Source organism: Phyllobates terribilis, unplaced genomic scaffold, assembly GCF_046119375.1.
Source record: "Phyllobates terribilis strain yellow unplaced genomic scaffold, ASM4611937v1 Scaffold_1__5_contigs__length_1240528914, whole genome shotgun sequence".
NCBI lineage: Eukaryota > Metazoa > Chordata > Amphibia > Anura > Dendrobatidae > Phyllobates > Phyllobates terribilis.
The window spans coordinates 34,777,268-34,791,897 of NW_027362761.1; the positions used below are offsets into that span (position 1 = coordinate 34,777,268).

The following is a 14,630-nucleotide window of genomic DNA, read 5'->3' on the forward strand; positions in this document are numbered from 1 at the left end:
ATAATTTCTTTATAGAGCTCTAGCCATAAACTATGTTTTTCATTTGTATCTGATGTCTTCTTGCCCGTAAGTAATATTGGATAATCTTACACTGGTCAGGTCCCATTTATACTGGAATAAAGGATTTTTACTGCATGAGCGTATATATGATTATTTTGTATGGAAAATGGCGTTCATATGACTCAGAATGTTTTAGTTCAATGTACTTGCCTGTTCCTGTTCTAGCAATGCATTTACCCTTTTAATAATATGTATTAAGAAAAGCCATGCCAATCCTGGTGGGAAACTCAGCAATAATTATACTTCTAGACTGGGCAGGGGTTAAGAAGTGAATGGGGGTCCAGACCACGATTTACCAGATGCTAAATCATACTGTTTCTTTCCTGGGTTGCCATTTTAACCACCTTGCAATTTGCATCTTTTGCTGCTCAGACTCACTGTTTCTTGCATGTCTGCTTTGCTATGTTGTATTTATGTATACAATAAGACTTTGTGTGTTTTTTTTCAATAAATGGATACAGTCTTCAGCATTCCCCTCCCTTTGTGTATTCCTCTGTGGGTTGCTTAATGTTTCTACTGTTACGTGTAGCCTAAGAGAGACTCCAGACAGAAAACCGTTTAATATCAATTTAATTGGTTAAAAAGGAAGAGTAAAACCAAAGTCTCTATTTTGATATGGTCAAAAGTAAGGTAGTACATATTACAGCATGAGTGCTGAAAATATAGCTCATTTTCCACCTTGCTAAACACCGTGATATGGTTCGATTAACAATTATTTGACCTGTCACTATGACAGACCTCTTTAAAGGGAATCTGTCACCACATTTGACCTGTCTAAACTATTACTATGGGCATACAGGTTATAGACTGCTGAGGAGACTGATCCCTGTATGCCTCATATCAGATGTGTTGTTGTTGAGAAATCATCTTTTATCACTTTATATAAATTACCTCTTCCAAGCTATGGAGAGGAAGCTGCCTGGAAGATAACTCTGCCTCCAGAGCTTATATTACATGAAGGGAGAGTTACCAGTGTGATGTGTAATGGCTGCTCTCTGCTCTCCTGATCTCACTGCAGAGCTGTGTGTGATTATAACTATCACATCTGCAGGTTCCCCTCAGCTTCCAACTCACAGGCAAACAGTGGTGCAATATAGCAGAGCTGTGAGAGCTGAAGCAAAAAATGTGTTTGCAAGAAGACAAGGTTCATTTCTCCTGTTCTTTGTTAGTTACTTGTCTCACATTGGTAACTTCCCTGCATGTAAAATAAGCTTTGGAGGCAGAGTTATCCTCCAGGCAGCGTCCGCCCCAGAGCCTGGAAGAGGCCATTTATATAAAGGGACAAAAGATGATTTATCCACAACAAGGCATCTGATATGAGACATACAGGTAGGAGTTTTTTTAGCAGTCTATAACCTGTATGGCCATATTAGTAGTTTAGATAGGTCACATGGGGTGACAGATTCCATTTAAATAAGAACATCTTTGTAATACTTTAATTATATTGATGGGAACAATTACACTCATGAAACATGCCCTCAAAATCTCAAATGGGGATAAAAAGAAATACGTTCCTGATCACATGGTATTTCGCTTTATACCCCTCCTAAAGCACTAAATATGTGGTCCATAGAACCAGAATTTCAGTTCCCTGGTTGGTATTTTAGAAAGAGGTTGTTTAAACAATAATTGCACTTTCACATATTTTTGATACGAAATAGAGACCTGTCAGAAACTGTAAGTCGGACATTTAAGCATGTATGGCTAGTTTAAGACAAAATGCTCTTAGTATCCTCTGCAGTGTAGCACAAGTCAGCCAGCAGACATCTTACGATTGACCCTATTTTTCTTTTCAAATGATGGCATGCGGAATCGAACGCACACTGACGTGAAGAGCTGAACAGTCCTGATAATCTATATTTATATAGCACTTTACAATTACGGTAGTTATAATTTTGTTCCAAGCATACAATAAAACTAGGACAAATTTTCCTTAGCACATATGGTGTTTGCATCACTTCTGAAAGCCGAAAGACATGCAAGGTAAGAAACTGATTTGTTCTGACTTGATGTTTGGGCGCCATGCTTTTGTTTCTTATTCATTAAAGTAGTACAAAGATTTCACAATTGAAAAGACGGTACAGTAATTATCACTCGTTAAAGTGGTTTTCTGGGAACCCTTTATTTTTATTATTCTTATTGGCTGCAGATGTGTGAAAATAATAAACTCTGCTGGTATTCCCCCTCTCAGATCCAGTAACGTCTAACTGCTAGTGCTTCAGTCTTTATTAACAGACTGCAGCGGTAACATCCACAGCTCCTGCACATGTGACAACTGCAGCCAATCACTGGACTCAGTGGTGATGCTGATGTAGATGGCACAAGCCGCTGAGACCACTGACTGGCATCAGCATTGACGTGCATTGTAGTCATTATCTCAGAAATGGCCAGTGGAGTGCTACAGAGGTATCACTGGAGCAAACGAAGGGGAAGAACAAAGTTTATTATTTTTGCCCATCGCAAGCTGATAGAAATAAAAACATTTAGTCCTAAAAAAAAACCTTAAATATTAAAGCATTGTAATGAATTTTGGTGGAAAGTAAGCAGTTAAGTATCAGACATTCCAAAATATTCATTATCCTTTGCTCTGCTTACTTGCAGCTGCTTCCTTTAAGATCCCAGTTTCCTACCCTGAACCCAATTTCCTTTTGTTCCTCTGAATACAATTGAAATTTTGTCTTCCCTTGGTCTTCATTTAGAAAGGAGAAAGGCAGGTGACAAAATAAGCGCAAGCTACAAAACCTCAGATATTTGGATTTCATCACATTCCTGACTTGAGTTGCTGTATTAGCAAATCATATTACAGTACATGATAGGTATTGTGTACAGCAACAAGCAGTGTCTGCTCACTTTGCCAGTGCAGGTTAAAAAAAAAAGAAAATTGAAATAGTGAAAATAGGATTACCATTTTATACATGAACCAGTCTGTCCTGTCGAAGCTGTAATCTTGAATGCAGGATCAGCCTGCCATATTGGATGTCACTTTAATGTGAAAGTCTCACCATATTCTTTCCCAAGGATGTTGGAAAAGTAGATTTCTACTTTTTAATGTACTCTAGATAATGCAGTCAAAGAAAGTGTTATTTTACATGACTTAAAACCCCCCACTCCACTCCATATTTTTTTTGCTTCTCTGCCCCTCCTGATTGCCTATCACAATCTACATTTCTCCTACATATATTGTACTTACTTCCCTGAACTTCAAACCCTTGTTTTTTTCCCTTCAGACTCCATATTGAATTTCACTTTGCTTCCTCCTCCACTATGCTCTGCTATCAATCTCTGATGCATCAGCACAGCATCTGATGGGCAGCTACAGCGAGTAACATGTCTATCTGCTGTGGTAACTGTGCTTATCCTCTCCTCTATATTCTCTTAAATAAACCAATAGGTTATCAGTATACGGTGAGGAGTGTGAACTGTGATCCTTTACATTTTAACTGTGCGACACTAGCTGTGTAGTCTTCATCATCAGCTGTGATATTTGTTTCTCTCCCTCCCTGTGGAGAAAGTGTGTAGTACATTCCATGCATTTGCATCATACAAGCAGTTCTGGTAACTGAAATGGTGACTCCCCTCCCTTAAAGAGAACATAAAGGCATGTAATTCCCAGGGGAATCGCCATTTGGTCAGATGACCTAAATGAAGAGAAGTATACCATGAATTTTCAGATAGAAAGGGACAACTACATAAGGTAAAACTAGCTGAATTATTTAGAACTTGTAACCTAAAACACTGGTAACAAAAACATAGAACTAGAATGTTTGTATTGTGAATAGGGGCATTTCAACATTTGTGATAAGAAGTTCAGAGAGTCATTTATTAGATATTCAGCCATCAGTTTCTCTAGGTAATGAAAAGGATAATCACAGGATAATCTCATGACAGGTCTAATATTTAGGTAAGAGATGAGTGGTACTCCTGTGATCTGGGTGCTCAAATAGGGTTCAATCCCACAATAGAGTAATACAGAGAACTTGGCACTCTTTTAGTTTGATGCAAATTTCTGTGTTTTATCATGAAGACAATCCACATGTAATCATATGACGTTTCGGTCTTTATAAGAAATGGATTGCACAAAAGGGAGAATTTGCAGTATCCCATGTGCTGCTTTACCATCATTCCTTTACTTTCCTTCCGTTCTCCACTAGAAATGCATTTCATATTGAAGGTCAGATATAAAGACCGAAATGTCATATGATTACATGTGGATTGCCTTCACAGTAAAGCATACAATTCTGTATCAAACTAAAGGAGTGCCAAGTTTTCTATATTGTATCTAATAATTTAGGCTGTGTATGCGTTTGTCCACTACCAATATTTTGGGGATTTTAAAAATTCTCTGCTACCCATCTATACTAAACTGGGAACATGTTACAAATCCCACATCGACCTATTCTTCATGCTGTGTGCAGCATTTTCTCAGTCTGGCGTGTTTTCTTTGCTGAAATATATTTAACTCCTTGGAGAACTTTTTGGTCAAGACATTACCTCTAGTATAAGTTTAGGAAATGTGACGGATACAAGGGTGATCATTACACACACACTTTTACTTTTTCTACAATCTGACACTGAGTACTAAGTATCCAGGAATAGCTATAATTATAATTTCTTCCCTGTATTAAAATCCTTTCGGATGGCATGTAGTTCTAACCAGTTCTAGTGAACGGACACAGACAAAAAAGGGCCTTTGTGCAAGAACAGTGTATGGGCCCTTTGCAGTCCAGTAGTTGTCTTTGACACAAGCTCCTTTGGAGGTATAACTGGGCCCCCTTACTTCTTGGGCCCCTGAGCTGCTCCATAGGTTGCACCAATGATATGTCCACCCATGGTTCTAGACCATTCTGTCAGTCATACCATGAAGTTTATAATCAAATTGTACTTAATGAAAGGAAATGTTAGTTTTATTAGTTTTTATATTTTAACCATGTGTGTAGTTTGCCCTTATGTTGTGTTTGCGTTGGGTATTATCCTTTAAATTGCAGTATATCAAATCCTGTACATGAGACTGATATGGTGACAAATGGTCTCAATTTTAAGAGGTTGGAGAAAAGGCTTTCTGGCTGATTATTATTATTGTGTATTATGTGCAGGAGTTGAAGGGCAGAATGGCTGATTTTTATTTATTTATTTTTTTCATTTTCATATCCCACAGTTTGGGAACGAGGAGCAGCAGCTAGCATGGGCCAAACGAGAAAGCCAACGGGCAGAGAAGGAAAGACTAGACCGATTAAAGCGCCAGGAACAAGAAGATCTGGAGTTAGCTATTGCTCTCAGCAAAGCAGAAATGCCCAGCTCTTGAGAACTACACCCTTCTGCACCCATACTTCCTGTGTAAATGTGACAGTATGCCAACTATATGACAACTTTACTCTCAGAAAATAAAAAAATAACTGAAGCCACCATCTTTATCAACATCTTATATTTGTAAACTAGTTATTCACTGGGAAGCAGTGACATCACTCATGCAACATCTATTGATGGAAATATTCCTCTGGAAATATCTCCACTTGGGAAACTGTTTAAAGCATCTCAATTTACTGTATGTCTGTTTATTTTATTTGTGATGTACGTGAAAGTATGTATTTGTTACATTTTTTTTGTTAAATTTTCCATTTAACATCTTTCCACCAACAGATTCATAATACTATACATGGAAGTCGAATATTCCATTGTAATGGTCCGATGTTAATTTGGATAGCATTAGGAATCTTTTTACGGCATAAGGGCAGCTATTTCAGGAGTACAGTGACCGTGGCAGCATTTCTGCTAAGAAATTGGAAAAATGAGAAAAGGAAAAGTGTTGCACTGGTGCAAAGTTTAGAAGCGTAACATATGCTTTATTTTTCATCTAAGGTATAACTATAATATGTTGGCCCTATGGACTCTCTCATTACTATATGTTCTGTATGTTATCTGGGTGCTTTGTTTGACTGTGGTTTTAGGATGTTGAAACATGCCATAATCTCTTGATCTGCAATAATCCATGTGTTTTCTTAGGATTCCACAATCCCATATAGCATCACTCCATGGAAATCCATGATATAGATGCAGAATTGTCTTTAAAAGCCATGGTACAAGGTATTGGTGTGACACTACCTTTTAAGAGTATTATCAAATTAATATTTTTTTTTTAAATTCTTTAAAATGTTGCCTATACATTTTAATACTGGCTTCTTCTCTATGGGACCAAACAGAGTTTAATATGTTATTGCCCTGTAATAAATAAGGACATATTTAAGTTATAAGCCCAGGATTCCATTCCAAGCATTGCCTCCGCTAATACATGGGATGGGATGTGTTGGTTTTACATGTGAGAAGTTGGTATCCAGCTGCTGAAAGCTGCCAGCCAGTAAACTATCATATGTGATCTGCCAGACAACTTAGATGTTTTTCTAACTAACTAGCTGTGCAAATTTACTGTACACTGTCATCATTAGTATTGTGGGTACGCCAACCCTAAAATACAGCAGTTAATAAGGGTGCACAAAATGAAGCATGAAAACATGCTATGTCCAGGCGAGATACATAATTCAATTGTAACACGTCTGCTTTAATGTTTGTTATTACACAAACCCAAAGTTGTTTTTTGAGGGTTTTGGTTGCTGGACTTTTAATTCTTCTGTTCTTAGCTCTTGTTTAAAAGCTGTGAAAAAATAATTCAGATTTTTAAGCGCAAACTGTTCAACGGACAGTTAACCGGTACCCTTCTATTCCTCTTGTGGTTTTATTGCTGTGGTCAAGAGATATTTGCTTTGAAGTCACATGCAAACCTCACACCTACATATGACTATTTGTGGGTAATTTCTTTTAATCTACAGTACATCTTCTCTCTACTTTTGGGTAGAAGGAGTTGTTATGGGTAGCAAAACAGCCTTAATATGATATGCACATCCCTTCAGAATATGACCTTGTTTTGCATTTGAATCAAATGCAATAACAAAGCATTTATTTCATATACTCTAGATTTCATTCTGCTAGCGCATGTTCACTTATGGCTGGATTTACCAAGCTGTGCATATTGTGTTTATCAGTGAAGCGGAGAGACTCAGGCACTTTATTACGTGCAACTATTACAACATATCACTATATTAGGCTGACATATGAAGAATATATAATAGTTCAGAACGAGGTGAGTTAACTCCTATCAGCCCTTCATAATGATTTTAAATGCACATTTACTTGATAGGTGACGCATTCAAGCAAACTCATGGGAACATGCAGAAAATATTGTGTATTTGGGTAACTTCTTTGCAGGTAGGGTAGTCATCTGTCAGCAGCCTTCTGCTACTTCAGCTCATGTGTTCCCCTTACCAAACGCTAGCTTTTTTATTTTAACACTGTTTAATCATTGACATTTGTAAGCCATGTGCAAGTCGTGCCTCTCTCTGGAAGTGCTACACAGGCTAGTATGCATCACTGCACGTTTATGTCTTTGGTTGAGAAATACCCTTGCACGATGATCTATAACATCACATGCCAAGTTTGTCAAATGCTCCCTCTCATCCTATCCACAGTACCCCAATTAGACCAGAGAACTAGAAATCAAAATAGCTATTAGGGCAAAGGAAGGGATAATATATGAAATATTAATCCGTTGTGTGTCTATTGTTTAATATAAGAGAAATGTTATTGTTTTAATATAATAAATGAAAAATTACTTTTTGGAAATTGTCCCTGGTGGTCTCTTTTTTTTTGAGCTCTTTGCTGTTTAATATAATGTTTCTTATCCATAACAGGTCAGGAAGAAAATACCTCCTTCATATTTCACAGCTTGCTTATTAAATGTCACAAATACATTGCTTCTGCTTTTTTATTTGGGACACACACCAGAGAGTCTGAAAATACTGCACACAGCCTTGCATATAATTATTATTATTATAATCGACATCTATCATAATCTATCTTGTGCAGTATTAATAGGACTACTTAAACAGGACTGCCAATTTTATTAAGTGATATTTCTATTTAAAAAATGGGCTAAAATACCTGAACTAATGATTAAGTGTTGAAGAAAATATTGTAACTTGACATGTGGTTGCCTTAAGAAAAATATATACCATGTTTTAACCCCAAATGTGGTGGGAACATAGCTTTGTGTATACTTGAAATTCTATGCACTAGAAAAGTTTGCTTACTTATGTTATATAAAAAAAATAGAAAACGCCCCAAAAAAATCCTTTAAAGGTGTTGTTGAAATGAAAAAAATATATGTAGATGTGTTTGAATGTAAATGTAGTTCCATTCTCGAAATACCAGCATTGGGCCTTAGACCAGTCCTGTGTGAAGTTGGCTGGCTGACTAGTTAATTTCCATAGCTAAGTCAGCCCTGTTACGTTTGATGAATAGACAGGGAAGGGGCATGCCTTAGCTACTGAATTTGAGTCAAGTCATCCAGATCCCTTGACACACACCACTGGTCACATGCCTACAAAGATCTAAGGTGGAATTAGAGCTGTCCGGGCCTGGGATTGGTGCTAATATCTACAAATCATGGCACCTCTCTCAAATCAAATATAATATAAATGATTAACCCCTTTCTTATCAGCTGTAGTGGAACTAATATATTTTTAAGGTGGTTTTATGAAAGTAAATATGTATTAAACTAAACAGCTACATGTACACATAAGCCCAAAATGCATACAGATATCAGACAAAAATACACATACATACTCTCCTCAATCTTGAATTTGCAGCACCAAGTAGGAAGTGTCGTTGAGTTATGAAAACTACAGGATCGATACATGTTAATGATGAAAAACCGAAACAAAATTTTAAAAGAAGAAAAGAAGAAATTCAGTCAATTACACTATTTAACATGCTATCAATGGGGTTAATAATAATCTGAGGAATGTTCTGGCATACAAATTATCAAGATTTGCTTCTGACAACTCATTTTGAAATTGCCCACCCATAACATCCTAGATGTGCTCGATGGGAGACAAGTCTGTAGATGATGCAGGCTCTGGTAGCACGTTTAGACTATGCAGGCTACTCAGTAGCACGAGCAACATGCGGCCTGCTGTTATTGCTTTGAAAAATGGTTCCTGGGAAAAATGTCCATACCACTGGTTTCACAACTAGACAAATGTAACGCTGAGCTATTAAGGTACCTGGAATGATGACTAGAATGATACATTATGCCACCCTACACTATATACCCCCAGGAATAAGACTAGTGTGACTTGCCACATGAAGGCCTTTGTCAGATCAAAGAGTGGCGTTTAGTGAAAACATATACACCCGTGTAGCTGCTGCATCTAAAATAAGATAGTGAGGTATACACCGAAATAAATCCCAGCTGGTTCCTGGGTGGAGTAGCACTGAAGTAGCAAAATTCAAATCCAGCAATATCAAAAGAGATTGAAAGTTATTATTTATTCCAAAAAATTAGAAATGTGGATTAAGAACTCTTGGGGCTCAAAATGCGCCATCCATGTGATTTTATATGTATCCTTTCCTTCTTGCCTTCCTTTTTTCTCCACCGTGTTTTTAATTTTTTTTAAATAAATAATTCTAAGGCTATGTGCACACGTTCAGGATTTGATTGCAGAAATTTCTGCAGCGTTTCTGCATCTCTTGGCAGGAAAAACGCGTGTTTTGATGCATTTTTGAATGCATTTTTAATACATTTTTTGGATGCGTTTTTGGACATCAATGAATGCTTTTGGAGCTAAATAAAGATATTTGAAAAAAGAAATGTGAGAATCCCTTCAACCCTTGGATTACCGTCAGACCTGGGGTGAGTATATTGGTTAATTTAAATGATTAAAGAATGTGTCGTATTTCAAATAAAGTGTTTACTCTGTGTGTTTATTTAACTCTTTACTTTAATTAGCTTTTAGTAATGAAAGGGTCTGATTGACACCTTGTCATCACCAAAGGGGCTAGGTGTCAGCTAATCCCATATACCCAATCTTCATTAGCATTTCCATTCAAGTCATTTGATGTGACTGCTGTAGAAGACAGCACTGTAGGAGTGTAGTCACTCCTGTCAGTATACATTGCTATGCTGCAGGCTGAGGTCAGATGAGTTCATCAGCTGAAGATCAGCTGATCAGCCCCGGTGACCTCATACTGCATCAGTACTGCGTGGGAACATTCTTGAGAAAGTTCCCACACAGCATCGGTGCCGTAAACTGAGGTCCCGGAGCTCTCAGCTGATCTTCAGCTGATGAACTCGCGTGACCTCAGCCGGCACCGCAGCGATGTACACTGCCGGGAGCCAGCGCGCTCCCGTCAGTGTACCGCCGGCTGCCTGGATGATCTCGTCGCCGGGTAACATCAGGAGGACAGCGTGACGCCAGACAGGTGAGGATAAAGGTGTTTTTTTTTTAATATTGATTTTTTACTTTTTTTTTTTTACACAGCGCACAGCCCCGGCTTGGCTGAGGAGACTACTGCTCCCCTCAGCTGTGCCACTCCCGCTGTTATCCCGCTCTTCATTCCTCATTTTTCCTCCCGGACTGCTCCCATCTCTGCTCTCCCCCGTAAAGGAGAAAATCCCAGGGAGTGGTCTTCCGAGGCGGAGAAAGCCTTAGTCTCCCTAAAACAATCCTTCTCCACTCCAGTGCTACACCGTCCGGATTGCAACAAGCAGTTCTTTCTGGAGGTTGATGCCTCCTCCTCCGGGTCCGGAGCAGTGCTCACCCAGAAATCCTCATCCGGGAGAATGGTAACCTGCGGCTTCTTCTCCAAGCTCTTCTCCTCGTCCAAACGCAACTACTCCATAGGAGATCGGGAACTGCTGGCCATCAAATTAGCGCTGGAGGAGTGGCGCTATTTGCTGGAGGGAGCTCTGCACCTGGTGGTCATCTACACTGACCATAAAAACCTCGCTTATTTGCAGAATGCCCCAAGACTAAACCTGCATCAGGCCAGATGGTCACTATTCTTCGCTCGATTCTGCTTTACTCTTCACTACCGTCCGGCAGACAAGAACTTTAAAGCCGACACACTATCCCGTTCATTTTTGTCTACCGACCAGGAGGAGGAGCCTCTACATATCATTGATACCTCCAAAATAATGACTGTTGCTCCTTTGACCTGTCTCATCTACCTCCTGGTAAGACCTTTGTAGCAGTTCAGGATTGGAAGAAGGTTTTACTGTGGGTTCATTCATCCAAACTTGCTGGTCACGCCGGTCAGAGGAAGACATTTCTGCTCATTGCCCGACATTATTGGTGGCCCACCCTGCGCAAGGATGTTGCGGAATTTGTCACGGCTTGTTCCTCTTGTGCCCATAACAAGATACCTAGGCACCTTCCAGCCGGTCGTCGTCTTCCTCTTCCCGTGCCTTCCGCTTCGTGGCAACATATCGCAATGGACTTCATCACGGATCTCCTTGTTTCTTCCAGTTGTACTGTCATTTGGGTGGTCGCTGACCGCTTTTCTAAGATGGCCCACTTCATTCCACTGCCTGGTCTTCCGTCTGCACCGGTGCTGGCTAAGGACTTCATCCATCACATCTTCCGTCTTCACGGCTTACCCCTCCACATTGTCTCGGATCGCGGAGTTCAGTTCACTTCGTGCTTCTGGAGAGCCACGTGCAAGCTGCTGGATGTCTCCTTGGATTTTTCTTCGGCCTGTCATCCTCAGTCCTATGGGCAAATGGAACACATCAATCAAATCCTACCAGTTTTCTTTGACACTTTGTCAACGCTCACCATAGCGATTGGGTTGAGCTCCTGCCCTGGGCCAAGTTTTCCTATAACAACCATTAGAGCGAGTCTTCTGCTAAAACTCCGATTTTTGTGGTCTATGGTCAACACCCCCTGATTCCGTTTCCCGTCTCCTCTTCAGTGGATAATCCTGCCGCAGAGTCTCTCGTCAGCGAATTTTCTGCAATTTGGGAAGACACTAGATCTGCGCTTCTTCAGTCCTCGGAGCGGATGAAGAAGCATGCTCATAAGAGACGTCTGGATCCGCCTCAATTCCGTCCGGGAGACGAGGTCCGCGGTTCATCGGTCCGTTCGAGGTTCTGAACCAAATTAATCCGGTGGCTTACAAGCTGAAACTCCCGGCCTCCTTACGGATTCTTAACTCCTTTCACGTGTTTCTCCTCAAACCGGTTGTCCTTAATTCTTTCTCTCATGATCCAGGTACCACCCCAGCTCCAGTCTCCGCTGAGGACATCTTTGAGGTAGAAAACATTTTGGCCACCAAGAGGGTAAGAGGAAAGACTTTTTTTCTTGTGGATTGGAAGGGGTTTGGCCCTGAGGAAAGGTATCGGGAACCCAGGGAGAACATTCATGCCCCTCACCTTCTAGAAAAATTTCTCGTGGGCTTAAAGAAGAGGGGGCGTAAGGGGGGGTACTGTAGCATCGGCGTCTCTGCCTCCTGCCGGGCAGAGACGCCGTTCCCCTCACTGCCGTGGTCCCGGTCCAGCGTCTTCCTGATCCCCTGCTGCTAAGGCGTGCACTGCGCACAGTTTCCCGAGCACTGTGCTTAGGGCGATCGCTCCATCCCTCTTAAAGGGGCCGCGCACGCCGTCCTAAAGAGTCCCCGGCCAATGGCCGGAGGACTGCCCCTATATTAAGCACCTCCTCCAAAATGGAGGTGCCTGTGCAAGGTTGTTGTTTGTGTGCTAACACTCTTCTCAGCCCTCAGGTTCCTTGTCCGCCAGTCTGTCTATCAGCCGTGCCCGCCAGGTTACCTGCCGTGCCCAACAGCCTGCCTACCCGGAGCACCTGCCAGTTGCCCGCTGTGCCCGCCAGCCTGCCTACCCGGAGCACCTGCCTGATTACCTGCCGTGCCCTCCTGCCAGGCTACCTGGAGCACCTGCCAGTTACCTGCCGTGCTCGCCAGTCTGCCAACCCGGAACACTTGCCAGGTTACCTGCCGTACCCGCCTGCTTGTCTTCTCGGATCACCCGCCAGCCTAACTGCCATGCTCATCCGCTGTACCGGTCAGCTCCTGTCATCTGACCCGTGGGAGTCACCTGCTCTCACACAAGGTCGGTCCCAGAGTGGCACCTGGTTCACCTGTCCGGTCCCTCCTTGGTTCACGGAGTCGACTAAGCCGCCGTGTGACCTGGGTTGGTCTGTGTAGGCACTTAGTTACACCCTTCTGGTCCCTCCTTGCATTAAAGCACAGAGGTTTCACCACCCAGATCCGTAACACACAGATCTGACCAAGGTTACGAAAGAATTTCTACATTACTCAAGGTTCCTAAGAGCGCATTTAATCCTTAAATGGAAGAAGTTTGGGACCACCAGAAGTCTTCCTAGACCTGGCCATCCAGCCAAACTGAGAAATCTTGGGAGAAGAGCCTTGGTGAGAGAGGTAAAGAGGAACCTCAAGATCACTGTGGCTCCAGAGATGCAGTAGGGAGATGGGAGAAAGTTCCACAAAGTCAACTATCACTACAGCCCTCCACCAGTCGGGCCTTTATGGTAGAGTGGCCCGACGGAAGCCTCTCCTCAGTGCAAGACATATGAAAGCCACATAGAGTTTGCTCAAAAACACATGAAGGACTCCCAGACTATGAGAAATAAGATTCTCTGGTCTGATGAGGCGAAGATAGAACTTTTTGGTGATAATTCTAAGCGGTATGTGTGGAGGAAACCAGGCACTGCTCATCACCTGCTCAATACAATCCCAACAGTGAAACATGGTGGTGACAGCATCATGCTATGGGAGTGTTTTTCAGCTGCAGGGACAGGACGACTGGTTGCAATTGAAGGAAACATGAATGCGGCCAAGTACAGAGATATCCTGGATGAAAACCTATTCCAGAGTGCTCTGGACCTCAGACTTGGCTGAGAGTTCACCTTCCAACAAAACAATGACCCTAAGCACACAGCTAAAATAACAAAGGAGTGGCTTCAGAACAACTCTGTGACCATTCTTGACTGGCCCAGCCAGAGCCCTGACCTAAACACAATTGAGCATCTCTGGAGAGACCTGAAAATGGCTGTCCACCAACGTTCACCATCCAACCTGAGGGGACTGGAGAGGATCTGCAAGGAAGAATGGCAGCGGATCCCCAAATCCAGGTGTGAAAAACTTGTTGCATCATTCCCAAGAAGACTCATGGCTGTACTAGCTCAAAAGGGTGCTTCTACTCAATACTGAGCAAAGGGTCTGAATACTTATGACCATGTGATATTTCAGTTTTTCTTTGTTAATAAATTTGCAAAAATTTCTACATTTGTTTTTTTTTCAGTCAAGATGGAGTGCTGAGTGTACTTTAATGAGAAAAAAATGAACTTTTTAGAATTTACCAAATGGCTGCAATGAAACAAAGAGTGAAAAATGTAAAGGAGTCTGAATACTTTCCGTACCCACTGTACATCTTTTGGGATACATACCATGTTTTGATCGCTTCTTATTACATTTTTTTGCACTTTTACTGTGACCACATTTCTTTATTGTCAACTGGGGAAAAGGGGGGGGGGGGTGATTCAAATTTTTATATATCTTATTTTTATTTTTAAAAAAACTTTTTTCTACTTTTTACTTCATTTATTAGTCTTTGTAGAGGCAAGCACCTGCGATCGTTTGCCACAGGTTGGACGTCGCAAAAGAGATAACATAATGGGCACGGAGGTATTCAGTTGACCCCTGGC

General features: G+C 41.3%; 1 protein-coding gene across 2 annotated transcripts in view; it reads left to right on the top strand.

The window, feature by feature from the left end:
* Positions 1-7,731, top strand: part of EPS15L1 (epidermal growth factor receptor pathway substrate 15 like 1) — a 280,928-nt gene extending 273,197 nt beyond the window's left edge. For both annotated transcript variants that reach the window (XM_073660720.1, XM_073660721.1), the window contains one exon: positions 5,216-7,731. In XM_073660720.1, coding sequence (XP_073516821.1) covers positions 5,216-5,362 — 147 coding nt within the window. In that variant the 3' untranslated portion in view covers positions 5,363-7,731. The remainder of the gene's footprint in view (positions 1-5,215) is intronic.
* Positions 7,732-14,630: the final 6,899 nt, after the last annotated feature.